The following is an 18,481-nucleotide window of genomic DNA, read 5'->3' on the forward strand; positions in this document are numbered from 1 at the left end:
TGCAGATACTGTCATAGGTTTTAAATTGCTCTCTCTATTCTGGCACATGTGCCAGAAAGCCAGCTCATTGTTCAAACTCTAACAGTTGGCCATAATAAAAGATGTTACTTCTTCCCATGATCCTTACCTCTCTTACAGCCCTGGAGGAGACTGTAACAGCTACAAGAACATTACTGTTATTAATTTAGTGGCATCAGTATTTCTTATTTTTCAGAACGTTTGGCTACTTCCCCCGATGCTGAATAGGGCAAATAAATTACTAGCAGATTAATATTGCTTATCTTTTCTTTCCTGGGAGCTCAACTGCCTCCTGCGTTCCCTGGGTAATGGTTATCTCCAGGGACTCATCTGTGGCCTAGCTTGAAATGTGTCACTTAAAAATGGGGAAAAAGCAGCCCAGTTTGGTATTGCGAACACGACACGGGCACATGGCCCAAGTCAGGAGGTGTGAAGGCCGATGGCTTTTGGTTTTGCAATTCTACTATTGAAGATTGTCTCCTTGAACAAAACTCATCCCTGCACCTGGGGCGAGACCTTGGGAGCTTTGGTCTCGTGTTGGCACAGCGTAGTCCAAGGAGGTAATTTGCAAAAGGAAACCCTGCCAAGGGCAGGCAGCAGCACAATGGCTACCCTTCGGTGCTCCAAATTTTGACAATGTTGGCGTGTCCTCATCACCCCCGGAGCCTGATGCTTGGCAGCTGAGGTGCAGCTGAAAGTACCTTTAGGGAAGGATGGTGGCATCTCCCCTGATCCCTTATGGACAGATCCTGGTTCCTTTTCTTTACAACTGGCAAATACTCTGCTCCATAATACTTTCCTTACTTGGGGTAAGGAATGAGCTCTACACCCATGACCAGAAAAAAACGTAGAAACACTACAAAACAGAAATCCTTCTTTATCAGATTGACAGGGTTTCACCCTGCAGGATTCGGTCACAGAAAAGCAACGTTCCCTTGTGCTCCTCACTCATCAACCTCTCGGTTTGCCCTCCACAACTGGAAATGTGGAATTGCTGAACATGAACACTGGCGAGAACTGCAAGTACCCGATCATAAACTCCAGGCTATCCACTTTACTGCACACTAATCTGTTTTACTACTTGTGTTATAGTGACAGAATTGTTTTCTGCAACCTAGTTCAGATTAAGAAACTGAGGGATAAGACACATTAAAACTTCTGCAATATATATTGCCAGAACCTCGGCTGGTGTAGAACAGCTTCCTAGGGAAATTAAGCAAAGAGTGAAGGGCAGAAACAGTCTCGGCTGCTGATTTTTCAGTCTTAGTCTGAAGAACTGGCACCGCTCTAGTGCTACAAGCCAAAGCCTCAGGTGGTCACTGTAAATCTGCATCCATGCTGTCAAAGTCAACAGAGCTACTCTGTTGAGATTTGGGTTAGTTCATGAGAATATTTTCAGAAAATACACTGCATTTGCATTATTTACAAAATGCAAACATAAGCTCTGTTACACAGTAAGCAGCACAGCCTAAAAACAAGTCTCCACACCAACGAGCACGCCAAGGAAATGAGGGACTGTTTCTAGAGGACGTTTGCAAACAAAAGCTGTTGTCAGCAAGAGCATCAGGCCCTCCGCACCCTGCCAAGGTGCTGGGTGGCATGGCTGCCCCGAGCTCCCAGGGACAGAGGGAGCAGAGCCAGCTGGCCAGGTCGGCCCTCGTGGGGGATATCCCCGTGTTACGATGCCAGCCTCGCTGCCCTGAGTCCTGGCTCTGAAAGGCAGTAGGTTTGGGAAGCAGGCACTAGTTTGGGAAGAGAAGGAATGGAGAAGCCGTGGCAATAATTACCTGGGTTAGTAACTCCACTTGTTACTCAGGACTATGTTGAAAGCTTACTTTGGCATTTCAGAATTTCTTTTCTTTCCAAAAAGATTAGCAAAAATCTAGTGTTAAACTATTATTTTCTAGTTTTTCAGCAAAGTAAATGAAGCTTTGCCACACGGGCATCCTAACAGCTCTAACGGGCACGGCAGCAGAGCGAGACTTGGGCAGCTCACAGGAACCGACTCCTTGTTCCTTCAATGAGAATTCCCAAATCACTGAAGTCGTTCATAAGTCAAACCCACTCTGGCGTTAAATGCCCAGTCAATCAAATTAGCTGTGTTAAATACGCTCCTGGGCACGCGTGTTTCATTTGTTCCATGTTCTGCAAACTCCCACCGTGGCCGTGTCTGCAGCCGCTGGGCGACTCGGTGTCTCAGCCTGGATCGCTGCAGAGAGAGGGACGATCAAACAAGCATAAATCTTATTCAAGAGCAGAGAAGAGGAGGGGAGGACTATTAAATGGACATAACTGAGCAAGGCAAGTGGGAAGGTACAAAGGTACAACCGCCTGCAATTAAGTCTAACGGTGCCCAGTTTTATCATCCCCCGTGTTACCGTATAATAGCATGAGGGGAGGTAAAGTTAAAGCTCCTGGCAAAAAGGCAGGAGACACTCAGTTAATTGGGATGAAAGTCCACTACAACATCCCAGGTGAAGAGCACACAGCACTGGCTTGAACACTTGGAGAGAAAGAGAAGAAAGTGGGTTGGAAAATCTGGAGGTGGGAGAAGGCAGAGGCGAGCAGAGCAGCATTTCACCTGCTCCAGTACCAGCTTTTTGGCCATGACCTGCACCCCAAGAGGCTCAAGCGCCCCAGGCTACACCCCTGCAAGCAACTTCAGGCACTGACAGGCCAGAGTTAAGCTGCAGAGCATGTTCCTCATTCAGCTGGGTCAGGCACGGAGCATCTCTGCCACACCAGAGGGTGTGGGGACATGTTTTTGTTGGAAGACAAAGCAGAGATGGCAATAACCCAGAGAGGCAGTCAGGGAGCCTCCAACCTACACATAAGTACTTTGGTGCATTTATGGCAGCATTACTGGATAGGCGATGGGATATCGCATCGGCACATGGCAGTACAAGGAAGGGACATGATTTCTGAGCCCTCTCTTCAAGGTCTCACCCCACCCCATGGCAGAGCAGGGCTTCCCACGGCTTCACTGGGGATGACAGTGTCCAAACCAAAATGTGGTTACTGCAAATTGGTTGAAATCATGAGACCATCATCAGCATGTCTGGAGCCCCAGCTAACACCTACCCAAGCCTGAGTGCAACAGAAGAAGCCGCATTTCCCCGGGGCAGAACACTTGCATGTACAATGCCCCGAGCTACTGGGAAGACAGAGGGCAATGTGTTGGGCACCCAGCCATCAGGGAGAGCAGCAGTCCCTGCTCTCCATGGGACACATCGAGCACACTCACCTATATTAAAACCCCAACCACAGCCTTCCCAACAAGTGATGTCCTAATTTTAGTACCAGATCACGAAATTTACAGCAACCTCCATTCATTCACACACTTTTGGCACCAAACATTAGCCATCTCTCTCTGACTTCTAAAACACGCAGCTTCCTAGATGCTCATCTGTAGGCAACTGAACACACCAAAGGCACAGGCCGCCTGCTTTTCCTTTTTTTCCTGCCTGACTGCTTCAGAGACATTCAACATAATTTACCCCAGCCCTTTAAAACAGCATTTAAGTAGCATCTAAAGGACAAGTGGTCCTTTCACCTGCCTCCCCACAACAGTGTTTCCCTCCCCCACTGCAACCCCCTCGCTCCTGTTGAGCCTATACAGAACCTGGCTGTTTCCTTTCCACTGCAGACTGCTCATTTATATTGCTGGGGCTGAGGGAAAAGTGCTTTTCTCTGCATTTAATAACGAGTCCCAGGGAAAATCTATCCCAAAGCTGCAGTGCTCCCCAGGGCTGGGGCTCAGCATCCCATCAGAGAGGCCAAATGGGGTAGCTTGGGACAACGGCACTGGCTTGAACGGAGGATGTCTCTTTCCAAATCACTGTTTGGATTTTGCCCTCAAAGTGCTCCATAAGCTTTCATAGGTAATGTTCTGGTTTCTGCGTAGGGGACTACCCTCAGCAACACAGGTCTGGGTCACACCACTACTTCATAGCCTCTCAGGAGCAAAGTTACCAACTTGTGTCAAAGGCAGGAGTCTATTCGAAACAGCTGGCCCATCCCCTTGCCATTTGGCTACAAGCAGCAGTGCTGGTGCCACCTGCCTTTGGAGGAACAGCGGTGCTGTGTGATGGGGCCAAGGCCACATTTTGTTCACGGTGTCAGAGAAAGCCCCCAGTGCAGCCTGCGGCAGGCAGCGCAGCCAGGGAAGGGGATGCAGCAATGGGACACATCATGCAGCTCAGCCTCTGGTGTGCAGGGGATACTGTACCCTTTTATAAAGGCTTCCGTGTAACACTGTACCCATATTGGTGAAACGAGCCCTATTTTGAAAAGCAGCAAAGGTGCTACAGTTTCAGCTGGAAATAAAAGGGATGTCAGCACCAAACTGGTCACAGACCACATTTTCAAAGGCTTTTGGAGTTTCTCACAGGCCCAAAAGGCAACCAGAGGGATCAAAAGACACCTGAACCCAGTAACAAATTCAGAAGGCACTGGGCCTGTTTGAAAATCCCAACCAACACCAAAAAACCTACCCCTTAGCCCCTTTAGGCTCCATATAGGACTTGTTTGCTTAAATGACACCGGAAAAGTAATTAAAAAATAAACCCGTTGATAGTGCCCGTGCAGATGGACACTGCTGCTTTCCCTGTACGCCAGCCCGGAGCGGGGATTCCTGCCTTATTTCTGCTTTTACAGCACAGCGCGCCGCAGGGGCTGGTGCAGGTTTACTCACCTGCACCGTACGTCGTGGCCAACATGATCGAGGAGACCCACGCGATCTCGCTATAGGACGTGCCAAAGAAATCCTGGATTTCTTTGAAGAAGATGGCTAAGCCTTTGGGGAAGGCGTATGCGAAGCCAATAGAAACGAAAGCACCGAAGACCACCACCCAGCCCCAGCCACCGTCCGGCGGGCCGGGGGCTCGCCCCGCGGTCCCTGGGGGTGGCATGGCCGGGCCGTGCCGCCCAGCGCTCCTTGGCAAGCCCTGAAAAACAAAGTGCAAAGGCGCAAAGTCAGAAGCTGCTCCCCCAGACCCCCCCCCCCCCGCAGCGACAGCATGTCCCAACGCAGCTTCCATCTACTCGGTTATTTTTAACGTCGCTCCCCACTCCTGCCGTTTCGCGTTGCCATTTAATGCAAAGAACATCCGCTATATGCTGCCTCCTGGCATCCGGGGTTGGGGGGGGAGAGGGACGGTGCCACAAACGCCCCGAGGAGGTGGATGAGATTGGAAACGGCGGCTCCGACCCAGTGCATCGCCCCACTCGCCTGTGCCCGACCCCCCCCACACCCCGGACCCCCTCCGCAAGGCAGCCCCCGGCCACGCGTGGCACCCCGCACCCCCCCGCGCCGCAGCACCCACCTGCGGGACCGCGGCGCTGCCACGGCCACTGGACCCCGCCGCGGTCGCCGGGACGGGACGGGGCGGGGGCGCCGCCCGCACCGCCCCACACGGGACGGGACCGGCCCGCCCGGCCCCGCTCCCACCCCGCCCCGGCACCCGGGACGCAGAGCGAGCCCGCTCCGGGGGTGCCATCTCCTTCTGCTTGTCCCGTCCTCCCCCACGTTATTTGTAATCCGAGCCCAGGCGCTGCGGGCAGCACCAGCACCCGGCCATCCCGCGGGCCTTAATTAAACCATCCTCAGTTATTTAAATAGGAATTATTCCTCCCCGCCCCGTGTCTCCACCAGCACCCCAGCTCTTTTCTCCTCCTTAGGAAGTTGCACGCTTCTCTTTTGTCCCCGTACCGCAACAGCATCGCAGACTTGTGCTGTTCTCTGCCCGCTCTTTCTGTTCACCAATTTGCTGTAAATTCTAGTTTTTACGTTGAGGTCCATCTGGGGAAACGTTAGCAGCGTTTGAACTTGCTGGAAAGTTTTAGTTTCGCTGCCAGATGCACATCTTGCTCAACCTTGATTCCCTCTGGGGTTGAGTAAGAGCCCCACGGGTCTGGGAGGAATTCAGCCACATGCCCTCCCTGCCTCGATTTTGGGGAAATTCATACGGAAATGGCAGGTGAGTGTCACCATCCTGTCGCCTCCCGCTCTGCTTCCAGCCTTGGGGAGAGGGAGACCTTCCCTCCGTGTGTACCCATGAAGACTGTGGGATGATTTGGGGAGATTTTAACAAATCGTTTGGGCAAAAGACACTTTTGCCTACAAATCAGTTACACTACCTGCACTGCAAACAAGGGCCCTTTCTTCCCAGCTCCCCTGAGCGGAGCTTCCATTCCCCCTCAGCTTCTCTGTAGTTTAAGGCTCAGACCAACTCTTCCCTAATCTCCTATCAAGCTGCATTCAGTCGGTTTTCAAACAAGACAACCTAACGCTCAACAAACAAGTCGCACTAGGAAGGTGTGTGGAAATCATCTGTTTGCAAAATCCGCATTTAAACACTGTTACTGTTGATGTTTTCCTTTCCTCCTCTTCTTTTTGAGCCGAAGGACACCTACCTGGCGATGTCGCGGGGGGCAGCGGGCTTTCCTGCTCCACCTGAGACAGGAGGTCCCTGCCTGCCCGTAGCCTCCGCATGGAGATGCTGGGATCACTTCCCAGGTAATCCAGGAAAGACCAAATACCTGTGCTCGTGAGGGGCTCTGAAAGACTTTGCTGCTGTCCCATCTCGCACCCTTCTGGGCCTGTACACAGCTCTTCCCTCTCCAAGGACATGGGAAGACAAAGTGCTGTTCCAGGCTGGTGTTTCTTCTCTACCTTTGAATTAACAACACGATTTTGCAGTGGTACCACTTTCGGTTCAGGTATAAATAGGTCAATCTCCGATGAAACAGGAAAGAGCTCCCCTCCTTATTTCCACCCTCTCTCCAACCCTTCCAAAATAGACCTTGTGTTACTGTAAATCCTGTTTTTCTACATATGTGATAAAGCAATAACAGAGAAGGGGACAAAAAAAATCAGTGCCTTGCTCAGGAATTTTCCTGGCACAGTTAACGTAGAGTCTTAAAGATCTCCTTACAACACGTCTGTAAGATGCTTTATTACTGCTATTTCTTTCTTCCTATAAAACTGAGTAAACTTAAAATGACCAGATCTTTACTCTCAGGTGCAGGGTCACATTGTGACGACCTGGAGAGTTTTGTCTTGGTGTAGCCTAGACTCACCTTACGGCCCATAAGGATCCCTGTTTTTACTGCATCGCTTGTACAAGGTCCAGTCCCGCGTGCACGAAGGCTCAGGACACCGTGGCGGCCAGTCTGCCATGGCAGGAGACAATTAAAGTCCCTCTGCTATGAAAACCCTGTCTGCAGCTGGACAAAGGGATGGCCAAGGGGACAGGGCTGTTTTCCTCTATTTTCCTACAGAGGGATGAGGGTTTGGATTAGTGGAGTTTTTCTAACAGATGGGAATGAGGTTTGTTTCAGCAGCTGTTTTCTGTGTTCTGCCAAAAATAAAGAATTAGACCAAATCTAAACAAACACATCTGAGACTGAACTTGGGCGCATCCTTAGCAGCAGTGCAGAAGCTAGGGAAGGGCAGATGGAAACCCCCAGGAGCAGAGGGATGAAGAAGCAGGTACAACCCCAGCCATGACCTTGGCTGGAAGATGGGACAGTTTCCTTCTGCAGAAATGCTAAATTTGCTGTAATGTTGAAGAATTTTCTCTGCAGCAAACCCTGGCATGACACCTTCTGGGTAAACGTTCACCCAAACTGGTGGCAAACTCAAAACTAAAACAGGAAACCAGTTGTAGCAGGAAATATTGGGGGGGAACAAATTATTTCTAGAGATGTCTGGAATCGATTAGTCTTTGTCCTCGTGTTGCTGCTCTGAAGAGAAGCTCACAAGCAAAGCACGACAGCCTCAGGATGGAGGGAAGGATTGACAGTAGAAATCTTGGGCTTACAAGGTCAAAAAGGATTTCCTAACAATTTGGGGAGGCTTGGGCTCATCTGACAGTAGCTGCCTATGTGAGTGCTTCCCCCCTCCATTTTTGGAGCACAGCCCCCCCAAGGTCAGGCTCCACTTACTCATCCAGGCAGCAGATGCTTCCTGGAGGGCAGGTTTTTTAATTTGTTGGCAAGCAGCAACAAAATTGATTAAAATTGCAAAATACCTTTTAAAATGACTCATTTCCCTATCACAGCCCTCCATGTAAATAAGTGACTGCTATTGTATTCCCAGTGCTCCGCTCCAGAGCTGTTGAAAGAAGAAGGGCAAAGGGGCAAAAGGGATCAGGAGCAAGACAGAATCTGAAACTCTTCCTTTCTCCCCAAAAAGGCTCATTTTCCAATCCTTTGCGAAGCTTTCCATGACAGTTCCCACAGAAGTCATGATTTTTAAATCAAATTAACTAACATCCTTCACTTATTGATGCCCAAGGTTTGATGAACGATATTTAAAATAAGGTCACATACAAAAAAAAAAATAGTGACTAGTGTTGACAACTTGAGTGTTTTTCTTTTCCTGAAAAAAAAAAAAAAAAAGGGAAAAAAACCCTGGGCTCCCTTGAGAATGCAAAGCATTTCCATTTATTCTCAGTGGACCACTTTGGTATTTAGAAAGAATTTTGTTCGAAGCCTTTTACACAAGGCATTTTATTGCAGCCAAAGGTGGGAGCTACAACTCTGTAACCCCCACAGTGTTTTTCCTTCATTGAGTCTTTGCAAGTCAATTAAAGGCTTTAGAAATTGCTTTCATATTAAAAAAAAAAAATAAAAAAAAAAATCCATACCTAAATCTGCTACATGAAAACAGTTACCTAAAGAGGTAACTGCACTTCTTTACAGCGTCTGTGACTCTCACTTCAATGGCACACTCGCATTTCTCAAAACTGTTCTGGTGTAATTTTCCATATGTCCATAAGAAACATCAGCAGTGAAATCCAATCCATAACCACAGCCAAAATGGAGCTTCTGAATTTATGAATGAGCTTATGAGTAGCAATTGTCTGCAAAACCACCGGGCTGGCCCTCGTGGCCCAGGATGCGACCCCGCTGCTTTCCTCAGTGCAATCTCTTAGGAGAGAGATATCCCAGTCCTCCAAAAATAGGCCTACACATTTATGTTCCTAATCATAGAATCATAGAATCATAGAATGGTTAGGGCTGGAAGGGACCTTCAAAGGTCATCTAGTCCAACCCCCCTGCAAGGAACAGGGATATCTCCTACTAGATCAGGTTGCTCAGGGCCCTGTCCAACCTGGCCTTGAACGTCTCCAGGGATGGAGCATCCACCACCTCTCTGGGCAACCTGTTCCAGTGTTCCACCACTCTCATAGTAAAAAATTTTTTCCTAATATCCAACCTGAACCTACCTCCCTCTATTTTAAAACCATTACCCCTTGTCCTATCATAACTGGCCCTCCTGAACAGCCTCTCCCCATCTTTCCTGTAGGCCCCCTTGAGGTACTGGAAGACCGCTATAAGGTCACCCCGGAGCCTCCTCTTCTCCAGGCTGAACAGCCCCAACTCTTTCAGCCTGTCCTCATAGGAAAGGTGCTCCAGCCCTCTTATCATCTTCGTGGCCCTCCTCTGGACCCTCTCCAACTGGTCCATGTCCTTCTTATGTTGGGGACTCCAGAACTGGACGCAGTACTCCAAGTGAGGTCTCACGAGGGCAGAGTAGAGGGGGAGAATCACCTCCCTCGACCTGCTGGCCACGCTCCTCTTGATGCAGCCCAGGACGCGGTTGGCCTTCTGGGCCGCAAGAGCACATTGCCGGCTCATATTGAATAACATTCTTAACTTTTTCCAAAGGATCAATCCGTGCTGATACAGATTATCACTTGGGAAAAGGCTTCAATTCAGCAAAATTCTTTGCTCTGGACCCCAACCAGATGCAATCACAAAACACGAGCCTGGGGACGGATCAATAGTTTCCTCCCCGGTGAGCGCAGAATTACCCTTATCCCTCTGGCTCTCTCCTCACCGCCGAGTGTGACCGGGCTGATACAACGCATTCCTCAGTGTTTAGCCACAAGACCTCCAGCATTTAGGGATTTACCACTAATATTTTCATGCTCGAGGTTTTAATTAAAGGGAACCTAACTCTTCCCAGCAGCTCCTGGGGTGCTGAGCAGCGGGAGGGATGCGGGCAGCACCCCACCAACGCGGCACCCACACATGCTCCAAATGGGGCATGTGGGTCAGGCATGGTCAATCCCTTGACATCCCTATGGCTATTTTGAGGAGACCTTTAACTTCCACACAGCCTCTCCGCAGCTGTGTGAGATGCCCTGCAGTGGGCAGAGCCAGCAGCCCCACACATCCCTGCACCTGGCAGCGGGATGGCACTGCACGGAGCCAAGGGACGTCAGTGCTGGCACCATTGTCAACCAGCCGGGATTCTGGTAGAGCCTCGTGGCTCTGCTTTCCACCCAGTAATGTTTTACAAGGGGTCAAGGAGAGGTCGAAACAGAAAGTTATGAAATGTCAAGCTTGCTTTTTGCTAAATCCCAGTATTAATAGTGCAGGGGCCAGGCAGGCAGAGGGATTCACACGATGTGAAATAACTCTCTCCAGAGCCAGCAAACCTCTTAGACAGCTCCAGCTCTGCCTCTGTGCCGTCAAACCAGGCAGGTGCTTGAAGCTGGTTTCCTGGAGATGATAACATAAACCAAGCAGTGACATCACTTCTTCTGTTTTTCCCCTGTTGCAAGAGTTTAATCAGCAGCCCAAACCAAAGCATTTGTGTTGGTAAAAAGATGGCTACAATTAATCTAACTCTAATAAATGGAATGTTTTCACTGGGGAATTAAACCAAATTATTCCTTTGCTATTGCATCTTCATCTCATTTACATTTTAATCCCAATAGGATCTTCCTCTGTTATATTTGGGAAATGACTGTATAGAAAGGGAAAAACAACATAGTTGAAGCACTCAAAGATGCCTCGAGAATTTAGCTATTAATTTTTATGGCAGAGGTCTGGCTAAGCCAAGCCCTGAATGACTGAAAATTAGGACAAATACTATGTTTTTTTTCCAAACACTGCTGAATGCAGAGCCTGGTGGCATTTCAGATTGTGGACACAAAGGCAAACAAACAGCTGAGGCAGAAGGCTGTATTGGAGGTGTAATTACTCATTAGCCAGAGCAGAGCAGGCTACTCTTTCATTTGTACCGAAAGTAAAGGGGACTCGTTACGGGAGAACACTGTGTGCAGAGGGAAACCTCTGCCTTCCCACGGTGGTTCTCTACTCTCAGACTCAAGCCTTGTTTTCCTTGCTATGACGTTTTACCACGGGATAACAACTTCATATATTTTTGCTCAAGGTAAACACGTAGTGAAGAAAGGCACTCTAGTGTTGTCGAAGTAAAATTAGTACTATATCCCATCTTATTCCAGTTTGCCTTCCCTACTTTGCCTACATGTTCTTATTTTGAAGCAAAAGCACACAAAAAAATACAGCACTTTCATTTCTGCCCTGTTAAGGATGAGAAGTCCTGGCAAACACAAACCGTATCACACGGGTACCACCCTGCAGACTCCCAGTGCTGTCACGGAGTAGCTGATCCCACCAGGGACACCTGGTTACACCAGCGACAGAGACAGTGGCTCCCTCCACCTCAGAGCATCTTCTTCCACTTTCAGCCAACTTTACTCAGAGTCACTGCATAATCCCAGTTTTACCTAGAATAATTATTTTCATATGATCCTGTGCATCTCTCCACTTTGGAAGATGTGAAATGGTGATAACGTACTAGAAAAGCACCTAAATCGTTGGAGTTGTTTCCAAGGGCAGTATTTGCCCCTGCCTTGAGTTCCCCAACACATACTCCACACGATTCCTGCTAGGTATCTTACGCCTGTTTGCTCATGAAGCTACTTTACCACATTTTTCACTCTGAGTGAATTTAGCTGATGTCCACAAGATCACAGCTTGCAAACATAGAGAGAGTTTCTGGGTGGTGGATGTACCCTCCATGTACTGCAGCCTCAGCATGTGGGCTTGGGCTCAACTCCACTGAACCCACAGGTCTCCTGTGGCTTCTGATGGAAATATTCTTGTGAGAGTTTCCTTACTCAATTCAGTGAAAAGGAACCAGGTTAGCAAAGATACACAGCTTAGACTGTCAAAACTAATCCAACGAATTGTGACTGCAGGCTCCAAACACATCCAGTCCCTCCACAAGCACCTTCTCCAAGGCATGGCCCTAAGCAGCTGTGGCACAGCTGGGATCAGAAGGCCACTGCTGTCTCCAGCCCACCTCCAAGACTATCCTGTCACGAATAAACTCTCGAGTAGTTGTCAACAGGACAGAAAAATCACCTGCCTCAGGGATATCTGAGCAATGCTTCAAAAAGGTGGAGCGCTTTAGATCTTGTTAAACCCTCCTGTTGTTTGAGGGAGGAGTGATGTTACAGGGTCGCCATGAGGAGCAATTCCCACTCCAGAACAGCAAAAAGCTGGAACTGCACGATGCTGGCTGAGCCTGAATTGAGGGTTGGCGGCTTGGGGACAAGGGGACACCACACCAGTTTGCAGGTAGTCTCTGGGACACCGTTGTTCGCAGATCATAGTACTCTGAGCCATTATATATTGTGCGTATTTTCCCCAAAAATTAACCCCACCTTGCCCAAGTTTCACGCTATTAGAGGGATAGTCAATTAAAGCTACGGAAAAGTATCACAAGGAGGAAGCTGGGGGGTTGTCAGGGGTTTTTTCCCCCATCAAATAAAACTGTTGTGACAAGCGATGATAACTCCACAAGGGCTTCTGCTCTTGATGTGAGTTCCCCCAGAAAACCTTCCTCTGGGACTGGGCGTCCTGGGAGTAGGTGCTGCTGTTTGCTGTGTAAACGTAGGACACCTTTAATTTGCTTCAAGGACAAGGATGCACCCAGCAGAAGCCAATTTTGGCCGATACGGCACAGCTCTCGCCACCAGCGAGGCTGCTAGGACTGCAAGCGAGCAGGTGGGACGCAGGACTGGACGAGAAAACCTGCAGCCACTCTGCACCTAACCAGCTCCTCTGCAGAGGCACAGGAAACCCAGCAACCTCTTTCACGACCTTTCCAATTCAGTTAAATGCTGGGATACAGAAACAAGAAACAGAATCAAACAAGGGAAGAGGTTAGGTCATGGATAACGCAGTGTGGCTAGCTGCGTAGAACATCACTTGAGGCTCATCAGCCCTCTGTGCCCTCAGCACAGGGTGATGCAATACACAGTCTTACTGTAGGTAAACTCAGCCGGGCTCCTGTGCCGGCGTTTTCTGTGCTGCTTTGCCCTTCTGGCTGACCGTTGTCCAGCAGATCGAGCACGATGCTTTAGTATTAACTTTCAAGGCCTTACACAGATTGTTCTTTAGGAGCTTGTTGAACTTTTGACGCCGTACATCCGTGTTACTCCACAAGATCAAAAAGAGGAGACTTTTGGTCCGAGTGGAATGTTTGCTCAAGCTTGCTGTAATCCCGGGTTTACAGACTGACCTTCCCAAGAGCCCCCTAAGTGCCACAGAAATGACTCCTTGTGAGACAGGCTTCAAAGATGCAATTATTATCTAAGTCATGTTTACAGGGCACTCCATCGTTTCACATTCCTGGAGACCTTTGTGAAACCAAGTGTTTACAGACACAGAATTAATTTCTAAAGTTTCATCCAGTTCCCAGCCCCTCTTCCCAAATGCCGTGCTTGGGGCTGAAATTTGCTGGGCTTGTAGCACTAGAGATCAGCAGATCAAGCTTTGCAGCTGAAAGGTGAAATCCTGGCTCCACTAAAGGTGATGGCAAGGTGCCTGCTGACTTCAGTGCCATCAGAGTTTCACCCAGAAACAATATTCAATGTTTGTTGAAGCTTTTTGTGTGGTTTTTTTTTTATTTTTTATTACTCTAGTGCAAAGAAACACATGCTGTCCTAAACGACTGCTTTGTATACAGTTAGCTGTAGCGTTTCTGAATATTGTAAAACTAAAGTTGGGGTTTAAAGGTATAATTCTCCCTGAAAGAATCCCCTGCATGCCCTCAGCCACTCTGGGCAGGCTTCGCTGCTGCTTTCCTCCTCCCTCAAACAAAGCGTGTAGCTTCACTGGATGCTACAGAATTGCTCTAGATTTATGCTGATGTAGCTGAAAAGAAGATCAAACTCAGTATTCAATTACTTACACACTCCAAGATATTTATTCCCTGAGACGAAGCTCCTAAATCTGTTATTATTGTCATTCCCTCTTCTATTACTATTAGCATGCTGCTGCTTTCAGATCTATGGAGATGTCAACACCATTTACTGGAAATAACAACTGAAAGATGAGAACATGACAGGGAAATGTTTAGAATTATTAATAACTCGCGAAAACAGAGGAGATAATTGATCTTCCTTGATTCTAGAAGAGTCTGTAAGCAGGGATTCTTCCTAAGACTTTTTTTCAATATCTTTCATAGGTGTTTTTTTTTAACCCAGATGCTACAGTGATTTAAAAACAGAGTGAGGTGAAGAACAACAGCTACCACACCACGGGACAGACCCCCTGGAGAGGAAAGGTGCTCTTGCAGCAACGAACACAGGTGTTTGTGAAAACACCAGGAAAGAGGGGACAGGACCCCTATGCCAGCAGTGAGTTCTTAGCTCAAAGTCTGTGTAAGGGTAAATGCAGCACTGAAAAGGAAAAGTCATCTTGCTTCACAGCATCTCATATTTTCTTGCTTGCACAGACATCCTCCTGTTGTTACACACAACATCTGGGAAAGTCAGGTGCTGGCACACTCGGCTGTAGTTTATAATAAGAGCTCTGCAGCAATAAGATTTCATAAAAGTCTGTGTTTAAAGATGGGAAGATCAGTGATGAAAACAACAAGTTTTATACTGTGGCAGCGTCTTCCCCTGCCATGACCAGTGACAGCAGTTCCCTCACTGCACTCTCCTCTGTATCTTCACCCGGGTGTTGAGCGCCCTGGCTCAAGGAACGTGGGAAACAAACAGCCAGAAACCAAAAGCAGTCTGAGACATCTCTGATATTCAGTGCTCAGTTTCAGACATCCAGTTTTGGAACAGCCACCCTGAGGCAACAAACCCTCTAACAGCCCCACAGCCCGAATCGCTTTTCAGTCTCTTGCTCAGGCTCTGTGAGCCCTTCTCAGCTCTGGACATGAAACAGCCACCACAGGATACACCTGCATTGTTTTAAGGGGAAATCGGAACTCAGTAGAGCTGCTGATTTAACAACCCTGGAAGTGAACCGTTCTGTCTGTCTGCAGCAGAGACCGCAGCCCAAAGAGCCCAGCGAAGCCTCCTCGCTGCCCGGACGATCGGCTCCCATCACACGTAAAAAAGGCTCTTTCTGCAAGCAGGGACGAGATTCATCCCTCGCACCTCTCTGGTCATATACATCCCCAACCCCGAGCGTGGCAGTCAGCCTCTGTGGGTCAGCAATGGTGGTGCCTGCCCCCTGGGAATGGGATGAGACCAGCTGCTGGCTCGGTGGTGGTTGGAGCCTTCAGTCTCCCTTGACAAGGGCTGGATTTGAATTGGTGAGTAAAGAGTCGCTTGTTCCCATGCCAGCTTTCCAAGGCATGCAGTCATCTTGGGAATCACATATTCAACACCACCAGGCATGAGGTGTCAAACGAGTAAAGACACAAGTTGTACACGGAGCCACAGGCATTGCTGAGGGCACTGACAGAGCAACGTGTATCGCTGTCCCGAGTGCCAGGTGAGCCTTACAGAAATTTTATCCTTTCACCTTAGTCCATCCCATATCAGATGACAAAACAGCTCTTTTTTTTATTGCCACATAAAACCAGTTCCTAAAGTACTTGGGATGACTGTGCACGGCTTCTGTACATGGGGTGTACCCTGACGTTTGTGGTGTGTCACCCAGGAAGCCCCCAGACCACACCGACCTGAAGGTGAGGGGGTACTGAGAAGATCCCTCCATCTATGACTTGTTTGTAACAGTCTTTCCCAAAGTCTGTGTCTCTGGCCTTGTTTGAGAAAGAATACAGGCTTAGGTAGATGCGAGTCGGCGTGGCTATTCTTGTGTTCTTAAGTGCTAATCCTTTTACATTTTACCCTTGCAAAACAAGCTAAGAACCACCAAGACTCTGCAAAGAGCCCAGCAATAACCTCCAGCAGCTGCACCTCACAGGCATCAGCAACCTAAAAGCAAGATGGTCCTCTACTAAACATTAACAGCAAGATACACACCAGCTACTCAGATCAAAGTGGCAGGCTGATACCTGGCATCAGTGTCTGAGGCAAACATCCCACTGAGAACATCCACTTGGTGACTTCATCATGAAGACAAGCCACACCTTCCCACAACCTTTGTGCAACAGCAACTTCTGCAGCCAAGGTGCAAGTACTCAGGGGATGTTTTAAGGAACCAGTGGATACGTTCGTCCTTTCAGAAAGATTCTGCAAAGTAATCTAAACCATCATCCCTCAATAAATGACTTCCAGCAAGATTTTAGCAACAGAATTAGGGAATATTTAAGAATATATCTACATAGTATCTCAAGATTTAATGCACTTATACCATGCCTGTCCATCAGCAAAACTTCAGGTTTCGAGTTTCCAGCATCTTCTCTACAATTACGAGTGGAAGAAATACATATTTTGTTTCAAAAAGAAAGCCAAATATATGAACAGAACAAAAGGTGCAGCACTAAATATGCTGAAATAACCATCTAAGACTCAAATAATTCTACCACGGCCAAGCCTCCACCCACACATAGCAAGATTTCTGATGAAATAACAAGAATTGGTGACATCACGTATGTTGTCAATAAAATGCTCAGCAGTACTGGTTTTCTCTGGTTTGCCAGTGTACATCATCAGAACACAGAGAGCCGAACTTGCAGTTAGAGCTTTCCGAGTACTTTCTCAAAGAAATATATTGTCCCCTCCCCTTTTGTTATAGAGCTCAGACCTCCTCTTTTCCAAAGGAAGATACGGTCTTGCTTCACTTACCTCCTCCGTAGGTGGTAGCACACATGATGGATGTTATCCAGGCAATCTGGCTGTAGGAGATGCTGTAAACAGCTTGGAGCTCTTTAAAGTAGATTGTGAAAGCTTTAGGAAATGTATATGCAAACCCAACTGAGATGGAGGCTCCGAACACCACTGCCCACCCCCATCCACCGTCAGGGGGGACATAGCCCAGGTCCGAAGGGACTGGAGGAGACATGGTCAATCCAGATTTCAGAGCAAAAACCACTTCCCGGTGTCCTGCAGAGCAAAGGATATGTGTCTTTTACAGAATATGCATATCATGTGATCGGGTGTCATCTTAAAGCGGAGTAAAATAATTTAGAGTACAGAGGATCACCCACTCTTGAAGCCCTGATCTTTTGCTGGCAATCACTAGTTTTATTGTTCAATTCTAACACAACCAAAATCACCCTTCCCTCTCCAATAACCCCATCCAGCCCTTCCACCTGTATTTTAAATACATACCACCAAAATTCTCCCACGGCTTCCGTGTTCAGGGATGGACCTCATTCAGAACTGAAGTTGATGCCTCCGTTTCCTCTCCCACATCCAGCCAGTAGCTCAGTGCCTCACCTCAGGAGATGGCTCCTGTCGGTCGCCCCTCTCACAGTTGCTCAGCCCGTCCCTCCAGAGAGAAGCAGACGCCACAGTTGTACCGTTTTTAGGATAAACGCTCTGTTGTGTATTTTTCCGATGTGGGTAGAAAGACCTTATGATTTCAGGTTATCCCTGCTTAAAAGAATAATTCCCATGACGTGAGCAGCAGGTGATCGGTCCCACAGTGCGCCCAGTTCCCCTGTCCTGCAGCGGCCGCTCGCTTCTCTCAAGCCAACAAGCAAACTGCGAGCAACTGCTTGCAAAAAGAGGCTGAAGTTTCTTCCTACTTAGGGGCAGCAATTCCTCTTGTGCCTGGCGCCTGCCAGGTTAGCAGATTATGCTCAGGAGCAACACAGATCAAAGGGGGCATTCACTTCTTTGCATTCTTCCCATTTTCCCTGGCCATTAAAGTAACAAGAGAGTAAAGAGAAGAAAAGTAAAAACTACGTGTCTCGTGGGAGTTAATCCACAAGTCTCCTCTCAAGGTCAAGATATCAAATCAGAAGGGAGAGGAGAAGGTCCCACAGCAAAGGGTGCCAGGTAGGTACACCTGCATCTCTGCGGATAAAAGGTGGTTTATTGCCTTTATATATTGCAAACTCAGAAGCGAGGGAAGCTGATAGGAAAAGGCATCACCAGAGCTAATGGGAAGGAGCAGGCCCAGATACCAGCTGGACATGCTTTGGTGAACCTCAGAGATAGTAGTCAGCTACCTACAGAGAGAGGGGCCTTTGCTTACCTCGCAAGAAAAAAGAAAAACAACACCATAGGAAAAGTACAGTGTAATTTGCATCAATTTGAGAACTCACTGCATCTTCAAAGATGCAGTTTGATTCAAACTGGAAGTAGGAGAACACTACTGAAACAGTAGAGGAAAAATGATTATTTTAAGCTAGTGATGTGCCTACAGATACACTCCTGAATTCATGCCTTCTTTCCTCTGCTTTTACAGCTGAGAAGTGATAACACTAACACAGGGCCCTTACGCTCCAGGCTCAAGCTCCCCCTACGTCTGGACA

The 18,481-nt window shown here is 48.2% G+C and overlaps 1 protein-coding gene across 2 annotated transcripts in view; it reads right to left on the reverse strand.

Annotated features, from left to right (window-relative positions):
- Positions 1-17,091, reverse strand: part of LOC104372288 (monocarboxylate transporter 2-like) — a 36,815-nt gene extending 19,724 nt beyond the window's left edge. Inside the window, exon 1 of one of the 2 annotated variants that reach the window (XM_086618973.1) lies at positions 16,845-17,091. In XM_086618973.1, coding sequence (XP_086475099.1) covers positions 16,845-17,061 — 217 coding nt within the window. In that variant the 5' untranslated portion in view covers positions 17,062-17,091. Of the gene's footprint in view, positions 1-4,711; positions 4,929-16,844 lie in introns of those variants that run through there. The other variant, XM_009977943.2, reaches the window with a different exon arrangement.
- Positions 17,092-18,481: the final 1,390 nt, after the last annotated feature.

The sequence above is a fragment of the Tauraco erythrolophus genome, chromosome 12, assembly GCF_009769465.1.
Source record: "Tauraco erythrolophus isolate bTauEry1 chromosome 12, bTauEry1.pri, whole genome shotgun sequence".
NCBI lineage: Eukaryota > Metazoa > Chordata > Aves > Musophagiformes > Musophagidae > Tauraco > Tauraco erythrolophus.